Source organism: Talpa europaea (genome assembly GCF_964194135.1).
Source record: "Talpa europaea genome assembly, chromosome: X".
Lineage (NCBI taxonomy): Eukaryota > Metazoa > Chordata > Mammalia > Eulipotyphla > Talpidae > Talpa > Talpa europaea.
Window position 1 is genome coordinate 9956628 of NC_140081.1, and position 26302 is coordinate 9982929.

The 26302-nt window shown below is 35.7% G+C and overlaps 1 protein-coding gene across 1 annotated transcript in view; it reads right to left on the bottom strand.

Annotated features, from left to right (window-relative positions):
- RPS6KA3 (ribosomal protein S6 kinase A3) overlaps positions 1-26302 on the bottom strand; it is a gene marked incomplete at both ends in the record, with an annotated part of 111355 nt that overhangs the window by 48085 nt on the left and 36968 nt on the right. The window contains 2 exon segments of the mRNA XM_084258210.1: positions 3959-4040; positions 7980-8096. Coding sequence (XP_084114336.1) covers positions 3959-4040; positions 7980-8096 — 199 coding nt within the window.

Sequence of the window (26302 nt, forward strand, 5' to 3'; positions counted from 1 at the left end):
TTCCTTGAAAATGGGGGAGAGGAGTTTAGAAACTGACTACAATGGGAAATAGGTAGGAAAAAATTTAAATTAAGGAACCATCCAGGAGGACAGAAGTGTAGTAGCTACAAAATAGACACAAAATGACAAAATTGTCCCCAAACCTGAAGAAACGAGTTTCTAGATTAAAAAGAGACAACTCCGTATCTAACATGATGTATATTTAAAAACCCATACTATACAAACACTATACAAATTTCAGAACACTAGGGATAAAGAGAGAACCATTCCAAAATTGTTCAAAGAAGAGAAACAGCTTATATGCAAAGCATTAGGAACCAGATAATTGCCACACAGGAAACCAGAAGACAGTGGGAAAAATGCCTTCAAGTATCTGATGGAAATTTTTTTCTGACTTAGAATTTTACACCTAGCCAAATTATAAATTAAGTGAGGGGGTAGAATAATGTCATTTTCAGACATGCAAGTTCACACACACACAAAAATTACCATTATTTCATTCTTTCTGAGGTTGCTACTAGATATGTTCTACCAAAACTAGAAAGTAAATTGAGAAAAACATAGAGAATTTAGGACAGGAGTTCTAATACAGCAAAGATATGACAGAAATGTGACTCCAACATAAAATCTGGTTCAGCTAAGAACAATTTTTTTTGTTATAGAGGCATGTTTTATTTATTTATTTGTTTGTTTGTTTATACATGCACTGGGTACAGTCAGAAGCGCGGGAGGGTGAGAGAATTCACCAGAGCCAGAGCGGGGAGCAGAGCAGGCAGAAGGACCGAAGTACACTGCTGAGGGGAGCAGTGGGCGGCAGGAGAGGTCTGCGCGCCATGTGGGACCCTCCTCTGGTGGCTGGGGAGCAGCCGGGGATCGAACCGGCGCCGCAGAGGCCGCGGGCAGCTTCGCAACCCAGCGCTCAACCGCTGCGCCACCGGGGAGGCCCTAAGAACAATTTTTATAAAGCTGTAATAATGAAAACATCAGTGGGAAGAGGCAGAAAGGGAAATTGCATATGGGTAGCAGTATGAAAGAACTAAATCCTAATTTTCTATGTTAGGAAGTCAATAGATTATGTCTCCAAATGAAAACAATCCAAAAAACCCCCATCGATCAAAGGATTGCAATATAAAGAATATATAAAAATGTTAAATGTGGAGATAAATATTAGAAGGAGCAGCAGCCAAGAATTGGAATAGGGAGGAGAGTAGGTAAAGCCTGCTATTTTACATTGTAAGAGTCTAAACATAATTACTTTGATAAAAATTTAAATTTAAGGATGCATTAAAATTATCCAGCAGCTTACTTTCACTTTTCTATGGTCTCTTCTATAGCTTCTATTTATATAATTTCATATACTTTTGGTAGCCAAGTTTGTAATAATTGTTCACTTACATATTTTCACTAAGAACATTTTTGGGATTATATTTAAAATATTTCATTTAAATAGTATCCTATAAAAGTGGCTTATAATTTCCTAATACATAGGTGGTCCCTAATTTCTAAATTCTTGCTATTGTAAACAATGTTTTAATGTATCTAAAAGTGAGAATTTTTAAGTGCACCAACTCTTTGAGATTATTTCCTCAGGTTCATTTAACAGCAATAATGGCTCTTTGTACTTTTGCAAAACTGCTTTGCAATTTATGTTGGCATTGTATGAAATAACTCATCATTTTATATGTATTTCTTCATCAGCAAAAATGAAACATTTTTTTCCCAGAGATTATTTATTTTATCCCCTTCCATAAAATTCATCCTGAAACCCTTCAGGTGGAGTTGATTGTTATGTCTTAAGAACTCCTAACTCGATCATTCCTTTTACATTTATTAATGTACTCTACTAAAGGAAAGGCTTCTCTTGTTTCCCATCAATTATGTTACAGCTTAACTCATGGATTCTCATTTTATTCAATTAAGTTTATAATCTAACACTGTTATTCATAATTACAATGCTCAAAATATCCTAAATTTGGATATTAGGAGCACCTTAAATCCCTTTATTAATAGGTCATGATATCTGAGCCAAATAATTTGTTTTCCTATTTATATTTTTCATTGTATAAAAGGCTAAAATTTTTTTAACTGTCAGTTTTTGTTTTGTAATTTTCTCAATAGCTCTTCACAAGGTTCTGAGATGTGCTAAGTTGTAAAATTCAGTTAGACTGTTGTTTACTATGGTATAGGATTTAAGAGAAGACTAATTTTTTCCAGGTCGCTCAGAAGCATTTCAAACAAAATTTATGAAATTATTTGATTTCCTATTGTTCTGTATTATCTGCTTTATCATAACGCACAGCAAGTACTCAATATTTTTGTTAACAAATACATTAAAATTTATTATATTTTTGTACTGTTTTGTATGCCTGTATTCTTCACAATAACACACTGAGTGATTATTGCTTTAAATAAGTTGTAAACCTGACAGCTAACTATTTTCTTATTCTTTTTTAGAATTTTCTCTAAGGTTATACTTTTCAAATGAAATTTTGAATATTTAGGGCCTCCCTGGTGGCGCAGGGGTTAAAGACACAGCACTATCAAGCTATCGCCAGCCAGCCAGCCAGCCACTGCAGCAAGAGTCCCATCCCCAGCCAGCCAGGGAGCTACCCACATGGCACAGCAGACCTCTCCTGTCTAACCCACTGCTCCCCTCAGCAGTTTATTTCAGTAGATCTGCCTGTTCTGCTCCCCACTCTGTTTCTGGTGAATCCTCTTACCCCCCCACCCTGTACCACTGGCCTATACCCCAGTTCTTGTATGCATAAATTAATAAATCTTTAAGGAAAAAAAAAGAATATTTCAAGGAAAATGTAATAGAAATCTGAAGAACAAGAGCTAACTGGATGGCTGGAGGAATACTGAAAATCTCAACAATAGTTAGCCTTCTCTAAAAGGAAGGGGGCATTTATTTCCTTTCCTGATATCTTTTGTTTCCTAGTTTCCTTTGCATAACACAAGTCCTATTGAATATATGAAAACAAACTACTTCTGTTGCTTTTGTGCATGAACTCTTATATAAGTTCCATTGATGCATTTTTGTAACGTGGAATTCATGAGTATAAAGTTATAAAAGTAGTAATATCAAGTAGGGCACTGAGGATATAATGTAATTCCCTGGTCCTAGCAAAAAGCAAGTAAGTAGTACACCTGGGTGCAGGGGTGAGGGGAGGGTGGGTAAGGATTGGATAGGAAAATACATTCAGGAATGGAGTAAGGAAATTATAAAAAAGTACATGAGCAACAAAGGAAGGTGTTTATAGAGGAAGGTGGTATTTCTTGGAATGATGATATTCGGGGTACTTGGGAAAAATAACATCAGAAATAAATGACCATTATAGAATATTTCAAAAGTTTTAGAAAATACAGGCAAATTAAAGAGGAAAAAACTGATGTTAGGAATTAATACATAAAACATCTAGAGGTTATATGGTAAAATAAGTGAGACTCTTAAATAAAAAGTTTTAAGTATTCTGAAATCTAAGTACAATTCCTTAATTTAAAATGACTGTTTACCTATAAAAGCCAAATCCTCTATCAGATTTTTCAAATTCAGAGGCTTAGAAAAAAATCTCACTCAGAGATGAGATGTTAAGATGATAAATTCCTTAGAATAAAAGCTGTTTTGCATCCACTCAGTAAGTTTTAAAAACATTACAATAATTACATTAATCTAAAGATGAATCCAACCTAGTTTTAATCTTCTAAACTTCTACTTGCCTAAAGCCCAAGATACATTCATAATACTTCTTTTATAACACGGCAGCTCTCATTTTTACTAGTCATGTGGACTCCTAGCCCAGGAGGAAAAACGCAGTAAAATTAAAATTTGTATTTAAAGACAGTAATAGGAACAGATTCAGAATATAAGTAACCAGCTTGGAAGTCACATGAAATCTACTGAGACCTTTCAGCTTGTTTATACTATATAAACATTACAAGCAGTAGCAGCACTTACCTTTCAATGTGGCCTTCTTCAATACTTTCATGGCATAAAGCTGTCTAGCATCAGAGCCTGAGATTTTTTTGACTAAGAAAACCTGCATTTAAGTAAGATAAAATTAGGTTTACAAAGTATCACAAACTATACAATTGTTGAAATAAGATCCCTGCTTTAACATATTTTATTACTAGAAAGGTTCTGATATGTTGTAAGTCAAGATTTTCCTTATAATTTATCAATTACAAACACAATGAGCTGTAAACAGTGGTGACAACTTTGGGGTGTCATTTCTTTCATCTTGTAGTTTGCCAAATGCCAAAGAACATGCAACACACAACAGAAAAAGAAAATCTTTAAATTATGCAGTAAGTATACTTTGAACAGGGTAGTCGGAGCACTGCTTTTAAGTGAATAAAAATTCTTCTGATTCCACAAAATTGTTATAGAGGGAGGGGTCCCTTTATCATAATTTTTTGTTGATATAATGATTCATTGACGGTCTTTTTTCACATTTGAAAACTACACATAAATTTCTCACTGCCAGGCAAAACAATTTACAACACTGAGATTGAAAACGCCTGTTCACTAATATTAAATGTGATTTAATTCAGAACCCTACCTCTTCAGCCTTTTAAAATTTAATTATTATGTATCTAAATGTAATGAACACAATTCACGGTATATTACTGAGAATCCTGACTTTCCAAATATTTTTAGCTGCTTTTAAAATATATAGTATGGATTTATGCGAAGTGAATAAAGCTTCTCTAAATAATTCATGGTCATTCTATCACATGGCTAAAACAAAAATATCAATAAACCCCTTTCCATTTTCACCATTAATTTCATGATCTTTTTCATCAAACCTTTAAATAGGCCTATTTAATGGATCTGAATTTCAACTCTTTCCCCCCACCCATTCTTTTCTAGCAGTGTTACTGAGCGGATACAGATGGGAAGAAGAATACAATTCCAATAAAAAATTAACATTAGGGTCAGTTCTCAATTATCTATCTATATTAGCATGCCAGGCTATTAGCACAAAATCAAAAAATTATTCATTCCAGTGATTGCAGGGCAAAGTAAAGTTCATTTTGAGAAACTGTGTCATAGGTAATGGGTAATGCTGTCAACCGAAGCATTTCTGTCAACAGAAACCCTGATGCAAGGTGTTCTCCTGTTCTAAAACTGTTGCCCCTCGCTCACTCCCTCTTTATAATTCCCCACCCTTCAGTTCCTATCAGCTAGTTAGCAGGGAGCCAACCTAGGGAGAAAAGCAATCAGGGCAGCTTCTGAGGTGGGATGATGATCAAATGCTAAAGGTAATTAGAGATTACTAATATTTTTTAACAGAAATAAATGCTAATAGGATTTATCTGCTATTTCTTCATTCTTTAGATTCTCTAATCAAGTATCTTTGTGCCATTCTATAAGAAAAATTCTCCTTGTGGAGTCCAAAGTTTCTTTACTCTTTTTTACAAGCATTTCTGTAACACTTTGCAGTGCTTCTTCATTAGTAAAGGACCATTACAAACATTTGTAAAGGTCCTAACTTTGGAATGCAGGCCTACTAAACAATATCTATTTTATAGTTGTCCAAACTAAGGTTTTGAGAGGTTAAATGATCTGCCTAGTGTCACAGTGGAGGTATTGGGATAAGAATTGGGCCAGCACCCAGTCCTGTGCTCCTGTATTGGGCAATCTTAATCTGTCCCCTCTGGATAGTCACCAACCAAGCATACATAGCAGGAGCAGCAGCAGGCCCAGATGTCATCAGATTTTTCCCCACCAGAGCATTTCTGACCTTTCGAACTCCTCCATGAAGCTATTCTAGGCTCTGACAGGTCATCCCTGTTTCCTTGGCTTAGACTGGCTTTTTAAGATGAGTAAGAAAGGAGACGCCCTATTTTTAATGTTTGCTATTTATAGTAAGGTATTTAAGTTACTTTTAAAGAAATAAAGGGAGAAGCATACTAATGCCTGGGAACTTAAACACTGTGTTCTGTGAAAAATATAAATGTGTAGAAATAAACCCATCCCTTTGGGTGTATCCATAATACATTGCAAGATAATACAATTCCATAGCAGATATTATATGCTTGGCCTTATATCACTTAATTCTCCCACTACCCAATGAATCCAGAACTATTATTTGTGCATTAATTCTTTTCAGATTTATAGGCTAGGCACTGTGCTACTGTTTGATGCTGACACACGGTTCAAGCCCTAGCCCCTGCACTAGTGGGACACACATTCTAGTGAGGGAAACAGCCAATAAAGAAATAATAATATAAAAGAAAACATGTGGTTGTGGTAAATGCTGTGAAGGTGAGGTATATAATGTTCTAATAGCATACAACGGAGGAATTTAAACTAGTCAGGATGGCAGGGAAGACTTCTTTGATATCACAAACATGAGAGGAACCACCAAGATGAGGAATGGTGGAGGTGGGCTAGAGTTTTTCAGGCAGAATGAACAGCACATGCAAAGGCTTTTTTTTTTTTAAAGATTTATTTATTTATACAAGAACCGGGGTACAGGCCAGATGCGGAGGAGGGTGAAAGGATTCACCAGAGACAGAGCAGGGAACAGAACAGGCAGACTGACTGGGTAAAGTATGTATCAAGATTGCCTCCCAAGTTTTTGGCTTGATCAACTGGATGCCTTTCATAGTGACAGAGAAAAATGAAACAGGACAGGTTTGGGAGATAGGGGAAGATCATGACTCTGGTCTCAGACATTATCTTAGACGTGTTGAATTTAAAGACCTGCCTTTAAGACATGCAAAGAGAAAAAAATAAGCAGCTGTACAGAGAGCTCAGAGCTTGGAAGCAAAATCTAGATCAGAGACAGAAATTTGTGTGTGAGTTAAAATTGAGATAATGATGATAGAAAGAAAATAATCAGTAGAGAGCATAGTGTGAGGAGAAGGCAGCCTAGACTGGAACCTTGAGGAACTTCAATACTTCACTATTGGCTAGAAGAGGGAACAGGACTTCCAGAGGCTAAGTAAGCTGCTAAGCGCACACAGCAAAAAAACAGAAGGAAAAAAATTTGAACCCAGGTCTGGCTGACCCACAGTCCAAACTTGCACCACTACATTCTAATGGCTACTTCATATATATTTAGACTGAAAGCATCAGGTTTGATTGGAAAGAGGCTAACAGCTGCAACAAATACTTATGTTAGCCAAGAATGGCTAAAGAGTCCCTTTAAACAGAAGAGAGCCAAATGGGTGCTGTTTTGAAGTTTGCAAAGCATCATATCTTCAAATGCTTCCTCGGAGAGGTAGTAAAATAATGTGAAAGTTGACTGCAATGCCACACTTTCTCTCTTGCTGAGTTGATTAACTAGATCAAATAGTAATAATTATAATGCTGTACTTCTCAAAATGGCATACACGAAGTGCTTCTGAGGTATGCAGCAGGGGGACAAGGAATACTTGAAGAAAAATGATAGAGATGCTGCATCTTCTGTAGCAATTTTAGTTAGTGACAGTGGGAAACATTTTTTGATATTAAAAACAAACACAGGCTTGACTTAATAGAATGTAACCTATTATAAAGACAAGATAATGTCCCCAATCTTTTATGCTTTTAGTACTAAGGCTCTACCCTAGTTCCTGAGGCGTATCCATTCACTGTCTGCTGAAATTAGAGATACTCTGGAGGAAAGACTGAGATGTACCATTATAATGTATTGCAAGATCACCTTCCAGTTCTACATGAAGACCCTAAGAGAGAGTTCAAGGGAATATCTTGTGATCTTGATTCATTTAAGAAGTGCAATTAGAGAGGACATATAGTTACAAAGAAAAAATGAATTTCAAGTGAGGAGTATCAATTTACTAAAGTTTCCAATAAACTTTTGAATGACTTTATTCAAATTACCATAGTGAGAAATGTAAAAATACAGAAAGCACTGCTTGTAGGGCGGTTGGTAGCACTTTATACAATACTTTCATTTTTCCATCTGTATGAAATATACATGAATTACAAAAAGCAACTTTAAAAAAAGCAAACATTTATGACTTACCTTTCCAAATGATCCCTGCCCTAATACTTTTAAGAGTTCAAACTGGGAAGGATCTGCCTTTTCATGTCCTTCTTTTACATGATGTGTGATTGCAATTTCTTTGATACTGCCTTCTTCCTGTTGATACAAATATAAGGGGAGAAAACAGTTAAAGCTACTTTCTTCCAATATAAATCATGCAAAAACAAAATTAGCATATGTTTAGCATATCTTCAAATTAAAATACACAAACCTTTACTGACCCAACAAATAGAAAACATGCAAGCAAATATATTTTTACATTAAATGCCAGAGACAGAGTAACACTAGTATACTACCCGATTTAACTTCTACGTAACATTAGCACTCAGTATTTCCAAGTTTTCATTCCCTATTGGAGATTAGAATAAAGTTTTATGGGGTGAAGGCAGAGAGTATAAAGAAATCTGAATACATATCATAATAATAATCTTCTGTGCCCATGCATGTGATTGTGGTAGGCAGAAATAATGCTATATGTAAATAACATGTTCACTAGGGAGAAAAACAGTCCAGGTCAAATGTGGAGATTTCTACCCTCATCAAGGCTGTATGAGTAAGTATGCTGAAGTTTGTTCTGTTTGAAATATCTAAGTTACTTTCTGTTTCTAGGACTATCTGAGATCCAGGAGGGGAAAAAGTAACAATTCTAAAACGCAAAAAAGATTCAACACTTGGATGGAGGACCAGACATGGGGAAAAAATTATTATTCAGCATGATGGAAAAGATGGAAGGTCTCAGGTGTAAAGAGAAGAATGTTCAAAGATAGAGGTCACTTTGTAATTCTGAAAGGTATTAGGAGAGGTTGAAAATATATGTAACTTCAATTTGAATTTCAATTACTTATTCACCCTGAAGGCCAGATTAAATATACCTTATTCAGTTAAGACACGTTCTGTTTGCTATAGCCAAAAGTACAACAATAAAACAAAACCAGAAATACTTATTTTCTAGGTGCATAAGTACTAATAGCAGACTATTTACAAACATAAATAATTCTCTTTATTGCTACTGTACTCCATATAATTGTTTGAACTTAACATTTTCTGAGACACATACTAGCAATATAGGGAATGACAAAGATTTCTCAAAGAGATACACCAGGGTATCCTATTGTAGAAACTTTTAGAAATGAGTAGTAAAGGATAAAAGGTTTCTGTAGAAGACAAAAGAGGTACGTAGGTCCACCATTTTACTCTGCAAGACAAAGATTATAGTTTGCAGATTATCCCACTACTTAGAAGCACTTCTCTCTAAATGAGATAGATGCACAAGGGTCTGAGAGAGATAGCTGTTCACAGTTACATTAGGCAAGGCAGGTAGCGGATTCCCAAATATTTTTCAAAACCTTCCAAAGAAAAATGTGTATGTGGTATTAAGATTTGGATTAAAACCCAGAAAAAATATATATCTAGTCTGCTAGGTGCTTTTTTAACCTTTTATATGATTCATGTTTTACAACAAACGCTAGAGAAGGATGATGATAACACCAAGCACAGCACACTCCAGAGGAAGCAAAAGCATTTCAGAACCTTCAGGACTCCTGCATTCACTACTAGAAAACTGACAGATCATTTAAAGGCAAAGTGGTTTAAATAATCTAGAATCCGAAGTTTAAAAGAGATGAAGATCACAATTTGGTAATGAGCAGATTTAGGATTCAGTTCCAGGTTTTCTGAATTATAATGACTTCTAAAACAAACTCTTCATACTACACCACACTGAGAATGACTATGAGGCTCTTGGTTTCCTACCTAAGACCAATGACAGGAACATAAAGACTTACTCTCCTCGTCTTTAAAACTGGCCTATATATCTCCTGGTTAATTAGCTCAGCTGATTGGAGAAACGGTCTCTGAACTTTTGGTAGCACATCTTTATTTATTTATTTATTTGTTTGTTTGTTTGTTTATTTATACATACATACATACATACATACAAGAACTGGGGTACAGGCCAGAGGTGCAGGAGGGTGAGAGAATTCACCAGAGACAGAGCAGGGAGCAAAACAGGCAGACGGACCGAAAGCACTGCTGAGGGGAGCAGCGGGCGCGACAGGAGAGGTCTGCTGTGCCATGTGGGTATCTCCCTGGCCGGTTGGGAATCGAACCCACACTGCAGAAGCTGCAGACAGCTCCACAGCGGTGCACCCAACCTGTTGCGCCACCAGCGAGGCCCGGTAACACATTTTTATCAGTAAAAAAAAAAAAAAAGCAAATAACTATTGGCTTGTAATGTATATACATATACTTTTTGTATTACTAAGCTATATACATTATATACAGACAAGAAATTATAAAGACGTTCTCTTTCTTTTTTTAACCCCAAAGAGCTGTCTCATTGCATTCTGAAGAGTAGTGGATTACAGACTCAAACTCATGAGGCCAAGTTTGTGGATTGGATTCTACACATGCCAGTTAGCCTCCTATAGAAAAAATTACCTGTTCAAGGGAATAACTAGAATCTAATGGTCATTTACACCCTTAAGTAACAAGCCTATGAAGCCTATGAAGAACTATACTCTGTAATGTTCTGTATGTTTTAGTACTTTCTTGGGTAAATGGGATGTGATTTCTTTTTGGACAAGTGGGATGTGGTATTTTTTCACCTTATTTCTTGTAGCAAATACCTACTGTAATTGTCACAAATAAAGAGGCAACACAGGCACGATAGAAAACCACTAAATTATAGCATTTTGCAGCAGGTACAGAGGATCAAGCCTTACTCTCATAAAGTGTGAGCTATGATCAGGCCATGAATGTCAAAAAACAACCAACGAACCCTACCCAGCAACCACCATTCAAAAAAGGCTTCATTTTTGATGACTACCCTTCCTTCCCTCTCATGTTGAACAAGTCACTAAAAAATGTTGAGTTTCTCTTTGGTCCCTTCATTCAATAAACATATACTAAAATACCTACTACGTATCAAACATAGTACAAGAATAAATTTCAATTTTTTTAATTTATAAATTGATCATCCTAAGGACAGGGTTAGTTGAACGAATTAATAATTAAAAGTATATAATTATTTATAGGCCATTTAACAACATATTCAAAGATAAATGATCATTTTAAAACTACAAGATGTCTCAGTATGGTGCAGTTTTGTGGCCCCAAAATAGAACTGTTCAACACTAAGTCAAAATAAAGTTAGTAGACCTTTTTAACCAATAAATGTAAATAATGACTGAAAAAAAAGAATAAATTTCATTCTTTCTTTTTCTATTTCTAACAGTATCACGCAGGTTCAAGTCTTCAGTACCTTTCCTGTAGAAAACTGAAGAGAGCTTGGTTATTTAAAGTGTCCCCTTCTGCCACTGCCATTTCAATTCATCCACTGACAAATTCATATTCCAAAAGTAGACAATTCCAGTTGTATGACCAGGCTGCCCAAGAACTTCAAGTTTTCCTAAATTAAATGCACTGCTTCATCTTGGCATTTGAGGCCCTCTACAATATGGCCTCAACTTACTTTTCTGCTATTATCTCCCAACATTCCCTAACACATAGCTTTGTCAACCTGGGCTATTTCCTGTTCCCTAAGATATTTGTCTTTAAAATCAAAATAATACATGCCCATGGGTAACAAATCGAATAGTGACAGAGTAGCTTATGATGAAAAACTAATCTCTTCTCACCTTACTGTTAATTTTAAAATAAAAATATTTAAAAAAATAGCTCTTTTGCAGTTACTTTGACAGTTTCTTAGTTTATTAACTTTAGGACAATACCTACTTATTTAAAAGTAAGAAAGATGAGGGGCTCACTTGTATCATGCCCCCCTCCTTTCATCATCTTCCTCCCTGCTGTTTAACAATTGTCTTTTCTATTAGCTGTATTGAATCCTAGCTCCTCATTTCATAAAAGAAGCTAATAATGCCTGAACACATTTTCAAACTTCTCCAAATTTCTAACAGTCCCCATCATTCTTGGGAGAGGGAGGACAGGTTAATTTGACCATTATCCTTTATCTTTCCTTAACTCTTTTTAAAAAAGATTTATTTTTTATTTATTTATGCATACAAGAACTGGGGTGTAGGCCAGAGGTGGGGGGATGTGAGAGGATTCATCAGAGGCAGAGTGGGTAACAGAACAGGCAGATCCACTGAAATACACTGCTGAGGGAACAGCGGGTGAGACAGGAGAGGTCTGCTGCGGCTTGTGGGTCAGCTCCCTAGCTGGGATGAGCTCATGCTGCTCATGGCTGGTGATAGCCTGATAGCGCTGATACTTTAATCCCTGTGCCACCAGGAGGCCCCTCTTTCCTTAACTTTTTTTTTTTTTCTTCCCATTCTTCTGAGAGTCCATTCTTACCTTCCCACTCATATTGGATGTTCTCTAGGACTTGCTACAGAGCTACTATCTCGGGCTATTTCTTCACTGTTTTCTTAGTTGAATGTACTATTTCCAGTTTCCCATGTGTCTCTTTTCCTTAGATTACTCCTTCATAACTTCCTAAGAGAGGTTATGTGGAAGAAAGCTTTCTGAACCTTAAACATCTAAAAATGTCTTTACTTTTTCACATTTATGAAGTCTGGCTTGGTATCAAATTCTAGAATAAAAAACTATCTTGCTTCAGAAAACTGACACCATTAGTTTGCTGCCTTCTAGCAGTGAGGGCTGCTAATAAGATGGGTGATGCCAGCCTAATACACACTTTTGGGTCAGTGACCTGGTTTTGTTTTTCTGGAAACTTTAAGAACTTTCTGTCTTTGTACTTCCGAAATTCCACACTACTGAGATAAATATGGATCTCCTTTCCTTTAGAATGCCAGATGCTTGGTGAGTCTTTATAATCTAAAGAAGTGATTTTTTTTTAACCTCTGGGAGAGGAATTCTTTTCTTTGAAAATTTCATTCCATCCACTTTTTAGGATTTCTGTTTTTTGCAATTCCACTAATTAGTTGGATATTGTATGTTTGGAATCCCTTAAGTCTCATATCCTTTTTTCTCCTATTTTTTTTGGTCTCCATTTCCTGAGAGATTTCCTTGACTGTATATCCCCACTTCCATACTGAATTTTTTTTAAATCCTGGTACATAATTATTTTTGAATAAATTTTCAAGTGCTTGTTTTCTTTTTCTTTTTTCAAAAGAATGACACCTTCCTTCATTCCTTACCCTGTCCCTCCCAAAATGGATGCAATTATTACAAACCTTTTTGAGGATACAAAGCATAATTTAAAAAAATCTTTTTTTTTTTAACTGGGGCACAGAGAGTACAGAAATATTATTGAATATTGAGAGAAAAGATGAATGTTTATGGCTCAAGTTCCTAAAACTTGTCACTGTTTTATCCTCAACATATTTTTTTTGTTGCTCCCAAGTTTAAATTTTTCCTAATCATATCAGCAAATGACTTTCTAGTTACTTTTATGTGTATGTGAGGTCACAGTAGCATAGCAGGCAAAATATTGTTATTGGTATCTGAATGCTCAGACTTCACCAATGTCACTAGCTTTTTAAAGTTAAAAGATCATAAATGCATAAGAAATGAAGCTGAGGTTCAACTGGGACATAATATATTAATATATTAATGTTTGAGCAATCTTGGAGAGCAGGCAGGAAAGCAAGTTGAAAGCACAATGTGCTTTTTTAGCTCCTTTGAGAAAGATGCAGAGAGGACTATCACTTTCTGAAAGCAGTGTAACCCAAGAACAGAATGACATATGCGTGTGACCAAAAAAAAAAAAAAAAAAGACAAACATGTCTTAAGTCACTAAATCACCTGTTACTGAGATAAACTTATCACATGAAAATCCAGAACTACAGCCAGAGAGTTTGTAAAATTGTGGTTTTACCTGTAAACGTACAGCGAAGCAACCATGATTTTATGGAAAAGAATTCAGTAAATGTCGTGAGGCATAGATATTAAGTTAAATCCATTTTAATTTCTCTGTGAGGCATATATATTTTTAAATTCTCTGCCACAATTACATTTTTTTAAAATAAATTTTATTTTTATATTCCCAATTGCAATTCCCTTATTTTGACCTCAATCCCTCCCCTCCCCACCCCCCACTGCCACAATTACATTTTAAGTAACACATGATTATCTGCTCTTAATTACCAAACAAAAACTTACTTTGTGTGTTTAACACAGTAATAATAAATTTCACACTATTTTACAAAGTCTGTGTTTGAGAAGTACAATGTCCATTTGTAGGCAAAATTTGAGATTGGCAGCTGGTCTACATTTTTTTATTCTACACTCCATCATTTTCAGACATTTGCCACCACCAGGCTACATGTTCAATATCCTTAAACTATGCATGGCAATTCATTCATTCATTACTTCCTCTATTTAAACATTCATTTATTGAGCACCTAATAAATATGAGGTATTCTTCTAGGTTCCTGGTATATACAATAAATAAAACAGTCTGCAATCTCTGCCATTTTAAGGTGAGACCTACCAACAACAACAACAAAACTCATGTAAGAACATGATAACTATCATGAAAAAAAAAAGATATTAAATTGGGTAAGGGGGATCAGAAGCTCAGAAGTGGAAAGTAGGGCTTGCAATTTTAAATGAAATCATCATTGCAGGGTTTAGTGAGAAGGTAATTTGAACAAAGACACAGAGGAGATGAGGGACTCAACTACGTAGGGGAATAGCATCCCAGGAAAGGGAAAAACCAGGGAAAAGCTAGTGAGGGAGCACATGTGGAGACCAGTGTTTGGATCAGAGTGCAAAGAAAAGGAAGACAACAGGTTAGAAAAGGGACTAAGACTCAGGTGACTTCTTCTGATTACATAGTCTCAGTGAAAAATGTTTTTTATCTGTGACATATTCTTAGATCCATTCCTTTTTTGTTAGAAGGCGATTTTGATTTTGGCCAGGTATTATGCAAGGCATAGAGATACTAAGATAAAGAAAAGTATCTTCCCTCTACGCATTTACCTAGAGATTTAAAGATTTATTATTGGATAAGTACCTGTTGAGATACGATGCCTAATAAATAAAACAAAGATATAAATTCAGGAAGTATATAAAACGCATCATTTTAGACATCACAGAAAAATGGCAGAGGAAAATGTATGGACAGGTGGATCTTTTGGTGTTCCTACAGTCGGATAGACACCTTGCTTGTTTCCCAGGACCAACAAAGGGTGTGTAGGTTCCCTCTTAAATGGTCTTTAGGGTTCACCATTTAATGGAAAAAATTAACATAATGGTTCCTTTTCAAGCTGAGAGGGAAAATACAATTTTGTTCTTACAATGTAAAAAGGATTATAGAAAAGGTAATGCAATCAATGTTGCCTATTTGAATTATAGAAATCGAATATTGTAACATGCTAAAATTAAAAAAACTGGGTGATATTAATTGATTTTAAAGAATGATTCAACATTTGGCATCATGCCCTGCCTTGTATACATAATTTCCTTTTTCCTCCCCTCCCTTGAGTCAGGAAGTGTGTTCTTAAGGCATTTGTATTTTCTAAATTGTTTTGAAGGTCAGAAAATACTGAAGTTTTAAGTAAAATATTTAAATGTTCCTTGGTAAAAGACAGTAAATAAGTACTTTTAAACTGTGGCTGTGTAACTATTTTTCTGTCTAAGACTTTATTAATGAAAAATACATACTTTACTTCTTAAGTATAATTTTCATTTAAAGGATCACTCTATAAATACCTACAGTTCTGTAATATACAGTTTTTTATTTTTAAAAGATGTTAATTTTTTTAGATAATCAAGATACATAAAAATTATCTGCTTGTGACGTAATTAAGTTGGTTATTCAAGCCATGTTGAGAAAACACATTTTAATTTATTCTAGATTACAATTCAACCAAATCCAATTTACTTAATTTGCTAAGAGATGATAAATATGCTCAGCATTTTTTATTTAACAAAATTCATCAGGGGAATGCTCCAAGACAGTTTCTTATATCTATGTTTGAGAAAAACAGCATTGCTGGTTCTCCAGACTAACATTCTCAATCACTGCTGTGGAGAGCACAAAGTTTTTCCCCAGTCTGGAATACCAATAAGCAAATTTAATTCTCTTTAAAGAGCAGCAAGAGAAAATGATTCTCACAGCAAAATATCAAGTTGATTTGGGCAGGGCTCTTAGATTAAATATAATGCAAATTATCACTCAGTCGGCACGTTTTATTTTTTAAATTTTTAAAAATATGTATTTTTTATTTATATCTTTTACATCGTTGTGTATTACCAGTAAAATTCCCACCACCAATTCACCCGTGAACCTTCACCACAGTCCCTCGTGTTCTCTTCCCTGTTAGTAAGCACATTTTAACAAAGCCATGCTTTGAAAACTGTGCCTACTCTAAGTCAGATAAAATTATTTAGCTAAAGTTAATTAAGCATAGTTGATTAAAAACTTCAAATTCATGAAGGAACCAATTACAACAAAAATCTGATTTTAAGTTCTTAACCATTAGAAATGGCACATCCTCCTACTACGCATTAAAATATTGCTTACATTAATTTCCTAAATATTAGTAAATTCACAATTTTGCTCATGCCTGGTTTAATATTATTTTATTATACAAAATTACAAAACAGTAGCAAGATAAAAATTACTTCAGCACTGAAAAGCAAACAAAAACAAGTTTACAAAATAGAGTTGAAATGTATATATTACATGCATACTTTTAGTATACAGAAATATTATCCTTTAAAAGTCCTTCTAAAAACTGGCTTAGAATCTTGAGAAGCTTTCAAAAAGAACATACAAAATGAAATAACTGTCTAGTTAGTATAATTACACTTAGTGCCAACTAAAAACATTTTAGTCTTTAAAAAAGTTGAACAAAGCTTACCTGTATGGAGCGAACACGAAAAGACAGAAATTTAAACATGGCTACGAAACCATGATGGTGATAAAAGAATTTCTGACCGTCAAACTTAAGTTAGAAAGGGAAGGCCAAGCCCCTGCAAAGTTTTCTCCTACCAGCTGTTCCGGCAATTAGAAAATTTCCTGTCAGGCGGGTCCTTAAAATGCTAGAAAAAGAGGCCTGACAATTTTCCTGTGGTAAAAGAAAGGAGAAACGTAATGGCGAGAGCACTAATGTAGCTGATAGGTAGGGAGGCCAGAACAGGAAACTAAAACAGATTTGCTGATAGCAAAATCCTGTTGAAGTATAGCTTTATTTCTGGTTCCCAGCAATCCAGACAATTTAAACAACCAGTGAAATAAACATAATTTTATTTCACAATTCTGAGAAATGCCAGTATTTAACTGTACGACTCTTTAAAAGCCACTGAAACTAGTTAGCCCTATCTATATGTCACTGATGCACAAGTGAAATTTTACCCTTTGTAATTTTTATATACACACTCCAAAGGATAGACTCAAGAATTTTTTAAGGCTATATATAGACATGTCATGGGTGTATGCCATCAATGAGGAAGAGTTTCCTAACCATGGGTAGAAAATGACCACATGCAAGAAACTCTCGTTGTGAGGAAAGGACAGATTCTTCTATCTTAAGTGAAAATAAATTACATTTATGTTTACACTGGTTATAAACATCAATTATCAACCTTTAAAGACTTCAAGGCCCACAGCTAAAACTCATATTCCTAGTTGGTAAAATCTGAATTTAAGAAAAATCCAATTAGTGAGCAAAAACAAACACTTACTGAAGACTCCAACCTGGAAAAGAAGGAAGTGTCAAGCTATAAGACAATCCCTAATCCCATTTCATCCTCTAATAGCTTTGAGAAATTCTTCTAATGTACCTTTGCTTTGGAAAATATTTTTTGAAGTATGCCGATTTTCAGGACATGGTCACTGAAAGTGGCATTTATACAAAACAAGTAACCGAAGCATTAATTAAGAATGGTGCGAACCCCTATGTTTACAGCAGCACTGTTTACAATAGCTAAGCTTTGGAAACAACCCAAATGCCCAAAAATAGATGACTGGATCAAGAAGATGTGGTACATATATACCATGGAATATTACTCAGCATTCAAAAAAGATAAACACATGCAATTTGCAGCAACATGGATGGCGCTGGAAGGGATCATGCTCAGCGAAATAAGCCAGAAAGAAAAAGAAAAATACCGGATGGTCTCCCTCATAGCAGGAATCTAGAAAACTTAAATAAGGGACCAGGAAAATGAATAACTGTAAGAAAGTGAAAATCAAAATCAACAAAAAACTATGAACCAGAGACACTTTTAGGGGGGCGGGGGCGGGAGGGGAGGGATTGGGGTCAGAATGGGGGGGCTGCAATTGTATGGGGAATATAACAATAAAATTTATTATCTTAAAAAAAAAAAGAATGGTGCGAAAATACTCAATGGATATTTCATTTATGTAGAACCAACAAAGCCTAAAGTGTTAACATATGCAGCCTATATGAATTTAATAAAAGCACTGAATTTTCAAAACCTGAAGAGATTCTAGAAAACATTAAGAACTATCAGCTCATTTTCTGGATGAAGGAACTGTGGTCAACGTAAGCACATATTTAATGATGGAACTATCTATCATGGGAACTCAGTGCAGCCTTTCCTTATTGAGCAAGCATCAAAGTGCCCATTAGGTGCCACAGGCTCTATATGAAAGGCCAGAGTTCTTCCTGTTCTATCAAAACTTTATGGCAATGTTCTATGAATGATTTAATGGAAGCTGAAGAATAAAACACTTTTGCTCAATTAAAAAAATTATCCTATGTAACCAAATATATTAGAATCGCTGGTATCCAAATAAATATCCAAGACAGAACTCTGAATTCTTCTTGGGAAGGTATACACTTCCCTTGATTAAAAATGCATGTCTAAGTTTTTCAGCACGGAAAGCACTTAGCAAGTTTTTCATCAGAACATGAGCCTCCCCTCTCCCAAAAGGAGGAATAACTTAATGCTCCTTACAATGCAGCAAAAGGGCAGCAAGGCTGGGACAATAACTAACACAAAACTGTCTTTCTGAATATGAGGTGCCTCTTAAGACCAGCAAGAAACAGCAAACATCATATCATGCTTACTGCACAACTGATTAAGTACAAAACAATAGATGTATCTTTGTATAGAGCAGCCATCAACTTTATTCAACTCATACTTCTGAACAGGAGCAACGAAATTACTTTTTCAGAATTTAAAGGATTAGTTTAAATTGGCTTTAATGACTACTTATGTTCGGGTTAATAACTCACATTCTGCTGTATGTTGCACTTTTAACATTAGCACCAAGAAAATGAAGCAATATTTCAGGTACCAAAACCTGAAACAAGTTTCCCTGGATGAAATTGATACCTTAATTAAAACAGCATGGTACTGCTGTAGAAAAGACAAGGAGAGTGTTAGAAAAGAATAAATGTGGTATTTTACGTCTAAGAGAGATGTTAGGACATTTTGGCTACCTATTTGAAATATGTAGAAGACATAAAGGCAGATATAGATATAGACTTGATTAATAACTAAAAAAAAATTTAATGAAAGAACATAATGGCTACCAGAGGGAAGGGAAGCAGATGGGGTATGCGCATGGGTAATTTGGTGGAGGTTGAGCGGAACATGTGCATATATAGAAGAGCAAAAATGTAACACCAAAAGTAAAAATTAAAAAACATTCCTCTATATCAAAAGGTACAACAGACAAAATTAAAAGACTAGTATACATGATTAGAATCCCTTATAATTATGTTAGAACTCATCACAGATCAACTGTTTTATTTGGATGTTATACTATCTCCTAACCAGAATGAAAGTTCTTTAGGCTCTTTGGTATACTGTTTATGACACTTATTATTTTAAGCACATCCCACTGTCCCTACCAGATTAATCTTGAGAACAGGCACCACATTTATCTTTGTCTCCCCACTGTAAATAGCACATAGTAGGCATTCAAATAATGGCTGCTTGAATAAGTGTCATGCTGAAATCTGAAATGAATGCTACTTGGGTGGCTGTGCATACCAAACTACAAAGTACTGTTTATACTGTCCCCATCTCTTCTAACTTCTTTTATTACAAAAATCATGCATGTCCATTATAGAAAATGTAACTAATAAAAAGTAGAACAAAAAAAGAAAAAAATTACCATTTTTGTGTTTTTCCCCCAGTCTTTTTCTGTCACACACACTTGGACCATATTACACATAAGACCACTTTTTTCTGTAAAGGGTCAGACAGTGAATGTTTTCAGCTCTACAGGCCATATGGTCTCTGTCAACTCTGACATTGCAGTGGGAAAAGGAATGGGTAATGCAGTGTTCCAATAAAACTTCATTTACAGAAACAAGCAACAAGCCTGGGGTATAGTTTGCTGACCCCTGTACTATTAGCAAATAACCTTCAATGCATCACTAATGACTGCAGAGGACTGTATTACACAAATCCCCTGTTGTTGGGTATTTCATCTCCTATACCAGCAAGGTGTCCCCATTCTCTGCACATATTCATAATCACTCAGAGATAACTTTAAGAAGTAGAACTGCATCTCTAGAAGAGAGTATGAAGCACTTCAAAGTTTTTGATCCTAATTTATTTGCTAAATTGTCCTCTAGAAAGAGTCTATATAATGAAGGAACTACACCATGACCTCAGGAAGGGGCAAACTACAGTCAGGAGTTGCCAGTAAAGGGCCAAATATAGTCATGCCCATCTCTGTCTACATATGAATTGCAGCTGTTTTTGCCCTATAATGGCTACCGCTGACTTAGCAGTTGTCACACAGACCACATGGGTTACACAGCCTAAAATATTTACTACTTGGCCCTTTATTGACAAAATTTTCTGACTCATGGTCTAGCACCCTCAAACAGAATGAACAGCAAACGCCCTTAGATAAGAATCAGTTTCACGCATTCAAAACTCACATGATGAACACTGAGGAAAGAGAGTGAGACAGAGAGGTAGATGTGACAGGGGGTCACATAAGTAGGCAACAGCTTACCCTTCCCCAAAACCTGTAAGTCCTTTTTGTCTCTGCTTTTTTATTTCCTTCCCTTTGTGGTTAATTATCAACAAGTTCTCCTTATTTTATCTTAAATCTGTTTATTTCTATTTCTTCTGTCATTCTCAATATAAACCATCATCGAGTGCACTCTGATTTACCTGCTTCTAAAATTTCCCAGCGCAGTCCTGTCTCTTCATGGCAACCACAATATTTTTAACACAAAAATCAGAGCACACCATGCTCCTACCTCAAATTCTCGAACAAAACCCTAACTTCTAATAATCTATGGAACATAAAGCCAGCACTAATAAATACTATCTTGATCCTGATTTAAGCATATACCCACTAAATCATTCAGATATAATGTCAGTTTTTGGTTTCATTCACATGCTATCTTGTTAAGGTTGGACTATTTCCTCTTCACTAAAACAGGAACGAAAATTCAATTTTATAAAATGTCTTTTTGCTATTTATTAATACGGTCATGTAGTTTTTCTCTGCCCTCCTGATATGGTGACTTAGATTACTGATAACAATAGATGTCCAAATGTATATTTCTGGAAAAAAAATCTACTGTATTTGGCTTAAGTCACTTTTTAAAAGGATTTTTGCATCTATATTCATAGATTAATTTGCCAGTTTTCTTTACTGTGTTACTTTCATTTTCAGGGTTGTGCTAATTTACCAAATAAACTAGAAGGCAATACAAATTTTTCCTATGTTTGGGACAATTTATATAGACCACAGGAGTGATCTATTTTTTGAAAGTTTCAAAGATTTCTTCTATGAAATCAATGGGGCCTGATAAAATAGTTGGGGGTGCATACTGTTTAAAACTTCTACCTTGCTATTGATACAATGTATTTATATCCCTTGCTAAATGATATCATTTAGATTTTCCTAGAAAATCGCGTGCTTCAACAGGGCTTTTATGTTAGTATACAGTTACATTTAATACTTTACTCAGTTTTTTTAATTTAAACTAAAGGAAAATTTCAAGCACATTTTAGACAGAGTAGAATAACAAATGCTCATGTACCCAGTACTTAGTTTTAACAATTATCAACTCATGGCCAATCCTGCTTCATACACTCACTTCCCCCCACTCCCATAATTAATTATTTTGAAGCAAATCCCAGACATTATATCATTTCATCTGTAAATATTTCAGTTGTTATGATGTTTTAATCTCCTTCCTATCTGTGGTTATATCCTGTTTTGCTTTCCTAATGTTGTGCATTTGCTTTTGTTTTTTTTTTCCTGTTTTCTAATTCACTGATTTTGGAATTTATATTTAATTCCTTCCTCTTGCTTTTTATAGGTTTACTTTGTAGTTCTTTTTCTAGCTTCTTTCACTGAGTTCTTAGTTCTTTTTTTTTGAATTCTTTAATTTATTAAATTTTCCTTTCCAGTGTAAGAGCATAATTTAAGATATTATAATTAAGCACCATGTTTTACACTAAAGAGCTTAATATCTCAAGATTCCCATCTAAGTACAGGGGAATTAGTCTCTTGCACATACCCATTAGTAGATAATATGCTGAGGTCCTAATGTTTTAAATCAGAGATGGGAAATAAGCGGTGGGATCTACTTGAATGAAATGGAAGTGGCTTCCTAGAGCACCGAGAGAGATAGCAATGAAAGCCCTGTTCCCATGGAAAACATGCTGTTTCGCTCACACTCTCTCCCAGGAGATGATGACAGGGCAAAAGAGTAGCAATACCACCACCGTGAGGCAGTCATCCATAAGCAGCCATACAGCCTAGGTGGAACTGCTAGTCTCTGTCCACATGTTATTTTTCTGTTTAGTTTGAAGTTCTTTATACTTTTCCATGTTTGTCTAAAATGGTTAAAAGATTCATTTAGGGGGAGGGGTTATAACTTTCAATATGCCAGTATTTCAGGTGGACTCAGAAAACCATCCACACCTGAACAAAACCTAATCAAATCAGTTTGCTCTCTTTCCAATTAAGGATTAGAATACTCAAATAGAAAAAAAAGGAGGGGGGGTACTGTGATGAGTGGAGGAGAGCAAAGGAGAAGTAATCTTGAATTAGAGGCACCATGTGAGGTAGATAAGCCTTGATAAAATGGGAGAGGGGTGTGGTGACTTTTTTAAAAGCTCTTACAGGTGGAGGAAAGGGATACCAGGAAGTGGAAAAAATAGCCCTGAAAGAGAGCCAAAAATGTAGCAAAGGGAAACCTGACATGCTTGGAAATCTTGTCTACTGCTCACATACTCCATTGAATGCCACCATGCAGTGCTAATTATAATGCCATTTATCTCAAAAATAGTTTCCTAAGTGGTATATACTTAAATGTACTACAGTATATTTCCCCCAGGCTGAGTGCTGTAATACACTCTCAGCCAATGAGAGTTAGAACAGACGTGATGCTCAGTCAATAAGTGTTTTTAATGTACCACACCACAAACGATCCTTGCCACTGAGCACTCCATCATACTTCCCTGTGTTAAAAGGATTCTTCACTATCTATTATCTATGCTTCTAGGGCTTCTCTTTCTGTAGTTTATTTTATGTTTGACCCATGATGACTGCAGGAGGTATGCAAGTGTGCGCTAGCCTCATGGCTGTGAGTATCATTTTGGATGTTCAAATACAAGTTTTAAGGCAGCGTCAGAAAACCTTCAAGGAAATGGAGGAAACCGGCAGGAAATCGAGAACTGATGAAACTCCCTGGGTATTATGAAGGTCATCACAGACAGCACTGACCCTTACAGCTACTCTACGAATGGAAGCTGTAGTAACAGTTTATGTGGAAGTTGGAAAGAAAACTACTGCTACAAACTATCATGACTTCAGGAGATTTTTAAATAACAGGGTGCCACTGCTATACTTCCTGTCTGTGTCCTTCAGAGGGGTAAATGCCTTCACCTGCCATTTCAGGTCATTCACTGCCTGTCTTCATCTTTTATTTTTTTAAGATTTTATTTTATATTTTTATTTATTTATGCATACAAGAACTGGGGTGTAGGCCAGAGGTCCAGGGCATGAGAGGATTCACCAGAGACAGAGTGGAGAGCAGAACAGGCAGATCTACTGAAATACACTGCTGAAGGGAGCAGCAGGCTAAACAGGAGAGGTCTGCTGTGCCATGTGGGTGAGCTCCCTGGCTGGGGATTGAACTCGTGCTGCAGTGGCTGGTGACAGCTTGATAACACTGAGACTTTAACCCCTGTGTCACAAGGGAGGCCCTCACTTTTATCTTTTTAAACCAACTTTATCACTACAACTTTTAACAAGCTTTCTCCAATTCTAGACAGTCAGACATGTGACTATGACACAAAAGTTGCAAAGACTGACTTGATAAATACAGTGTTTAGGACCGTAGTAAGATAATATTTACAAACTTGATGTTATGAGCATGGTCATTTAGACGTAAAAGATGAAGGGAACAGAAGGGTCAAGGATCAATTTCATACCAAAACACCAAATTCACTTCACAATTTTGTCTATGGGCAGGTCTATCGTAAGTCCCAAAATTACTGGATTAAGGGTAGTTCTTAAGGGGTGTAGCTTATCCCTGGTGAACAGTGTGAGAGAGCAGGATCAACTTTTGGAAGGAAGACAAGAAAATGAACATTTGGGGGCTTATACTTTGTGTTAGGTATTTATTTCCTGTAATTCTCAATCCTCAGAACAACATTTCCTGGTCCTCTAAGAACTGTTAAGAGAATTATTTCCCCACTAAGCAAGAGACTGCCTTAATGATTCTTGGATGACTAAGTAGAGCTCATCAGTCAAGACTGGTTATTTCTTGATCATGGATTACACAGAGTATGGAGTCCTCTGGCCATCTGAGAAAGGGTGGGAAATTCCAATGCCAAGAAGCTATCTTGGCTTGAGGTGCTATAGGTACTCTACCCTTCTACTGTGAAGGCAGTCTCTCTCTACAGCCCCATAGGAATAAAAGAAAAAAATAGCAAGTCTCTCCATCAGGGAAGGGAGAACAAAAGACACTGGCTGGAACAAGTTAATTGGTGAGAAATACCACTGATTATACATCAATACAGACAAATAAGCAAACATTCCCATGGAAAAGACATGAAGGAAGGTGATGACTGTTATGTTCTGGTATGGATCAATTTAATTAGATTAAAATTCTTGTATTTTATGAGATACATGAAAGAAATAAAGGTTTTTAGTTCTAGTACATAAAGACAGGAAAGGCATCAATCTCCAGAAAGCAAAAGAAAGGAACATAACATTGAAATTCCAGAAGATGGAAGAGAAGTGGATCTAGGATGTGGGAAGGAGGCAGATCGCAGGACAAAGAACAAAGAGAGGAAATGACGCGATGTGGAGAAGGGAAAAATCCAGTCAGAATAAACTGGCGCTCCCACAAGAGACACTTAGGGGATATGTTCAAGAGCTATCACGGGGCAGTTCCATACATCAAGTTCGAATGAAGATATTTTACTGTTTAAGAGAAATTTGGGAGGTCTCGTGGACTGTCAGTTTTGTCCAAATCAATTTATCTACCTCTAACACATCTCAGACCACCCTGCCTTTTTAGCTTTTGTTTACACCATTGCCCCATGAAAATCCCTTCACCCAAATATTGGCATTTTCTTCTCAAAATCCTTTACCAGTTCTTCAAAACGGTGGTTAATTTTTGTGTCTGGTGTGAATTTTTACCTGATCACACTGTAACATCTACTTTTACTTGAAATACTACTTAAATTTTTATCAAAGGTTAAGGGATCAAATGTTTCAAAGCTTATAATAAAAAATCCTTGGTCTCTTTCCAGCTCTTCTTTGCTCCCTCTGGTGTTCCTCTCTATATGCTACATAATAACCTTATATACTTTCTCTTTATTCATCAATTTCAGACATTACCTTTAGACTTCCTATTACACATGACTTAGTACTCATCACAAAATTTGGTTAAATCAGTCTTAACAATTATTAAAATTATGTAAACTATGTTTATGGTTGAGGTAAGGAATGTACTGCAGATATAATTCTTGGGTACAACTTTGTTTTTCCTTAATATTACAGTTGTTTTTTTAAATTTGCTTTCTTTGTTACTATCTCAAATTCTTCAAACCTTGCCTCTCAAGTGACTTTTCAATACTCCAACCTATAGGGTAATTTGTCCCTTCCTTTTGCCCCTGGAGACTGCTTTCCTGGAATCATCTGTCTGCTTCAATCTGGACTGAGTACTCTTCAAATTTACTGACTGAACCAGTCTTCTAAAGCTTCCTTTATTCATCATATCGGGAAGGAACTTATATCTTTGTCACTGCTGTAAAAGCTGGAGCCTTTGTTGCCTGAAACCTATGTCTCTTCTTAGTTAATAACCCTCTAGTATTGACAGAACCCATTTTCTTTTTTTAAAAAGATTTATTTATTTATTTATACAAGCACTGGATACAGTCAGAAGCACAGGAGGGTGAGA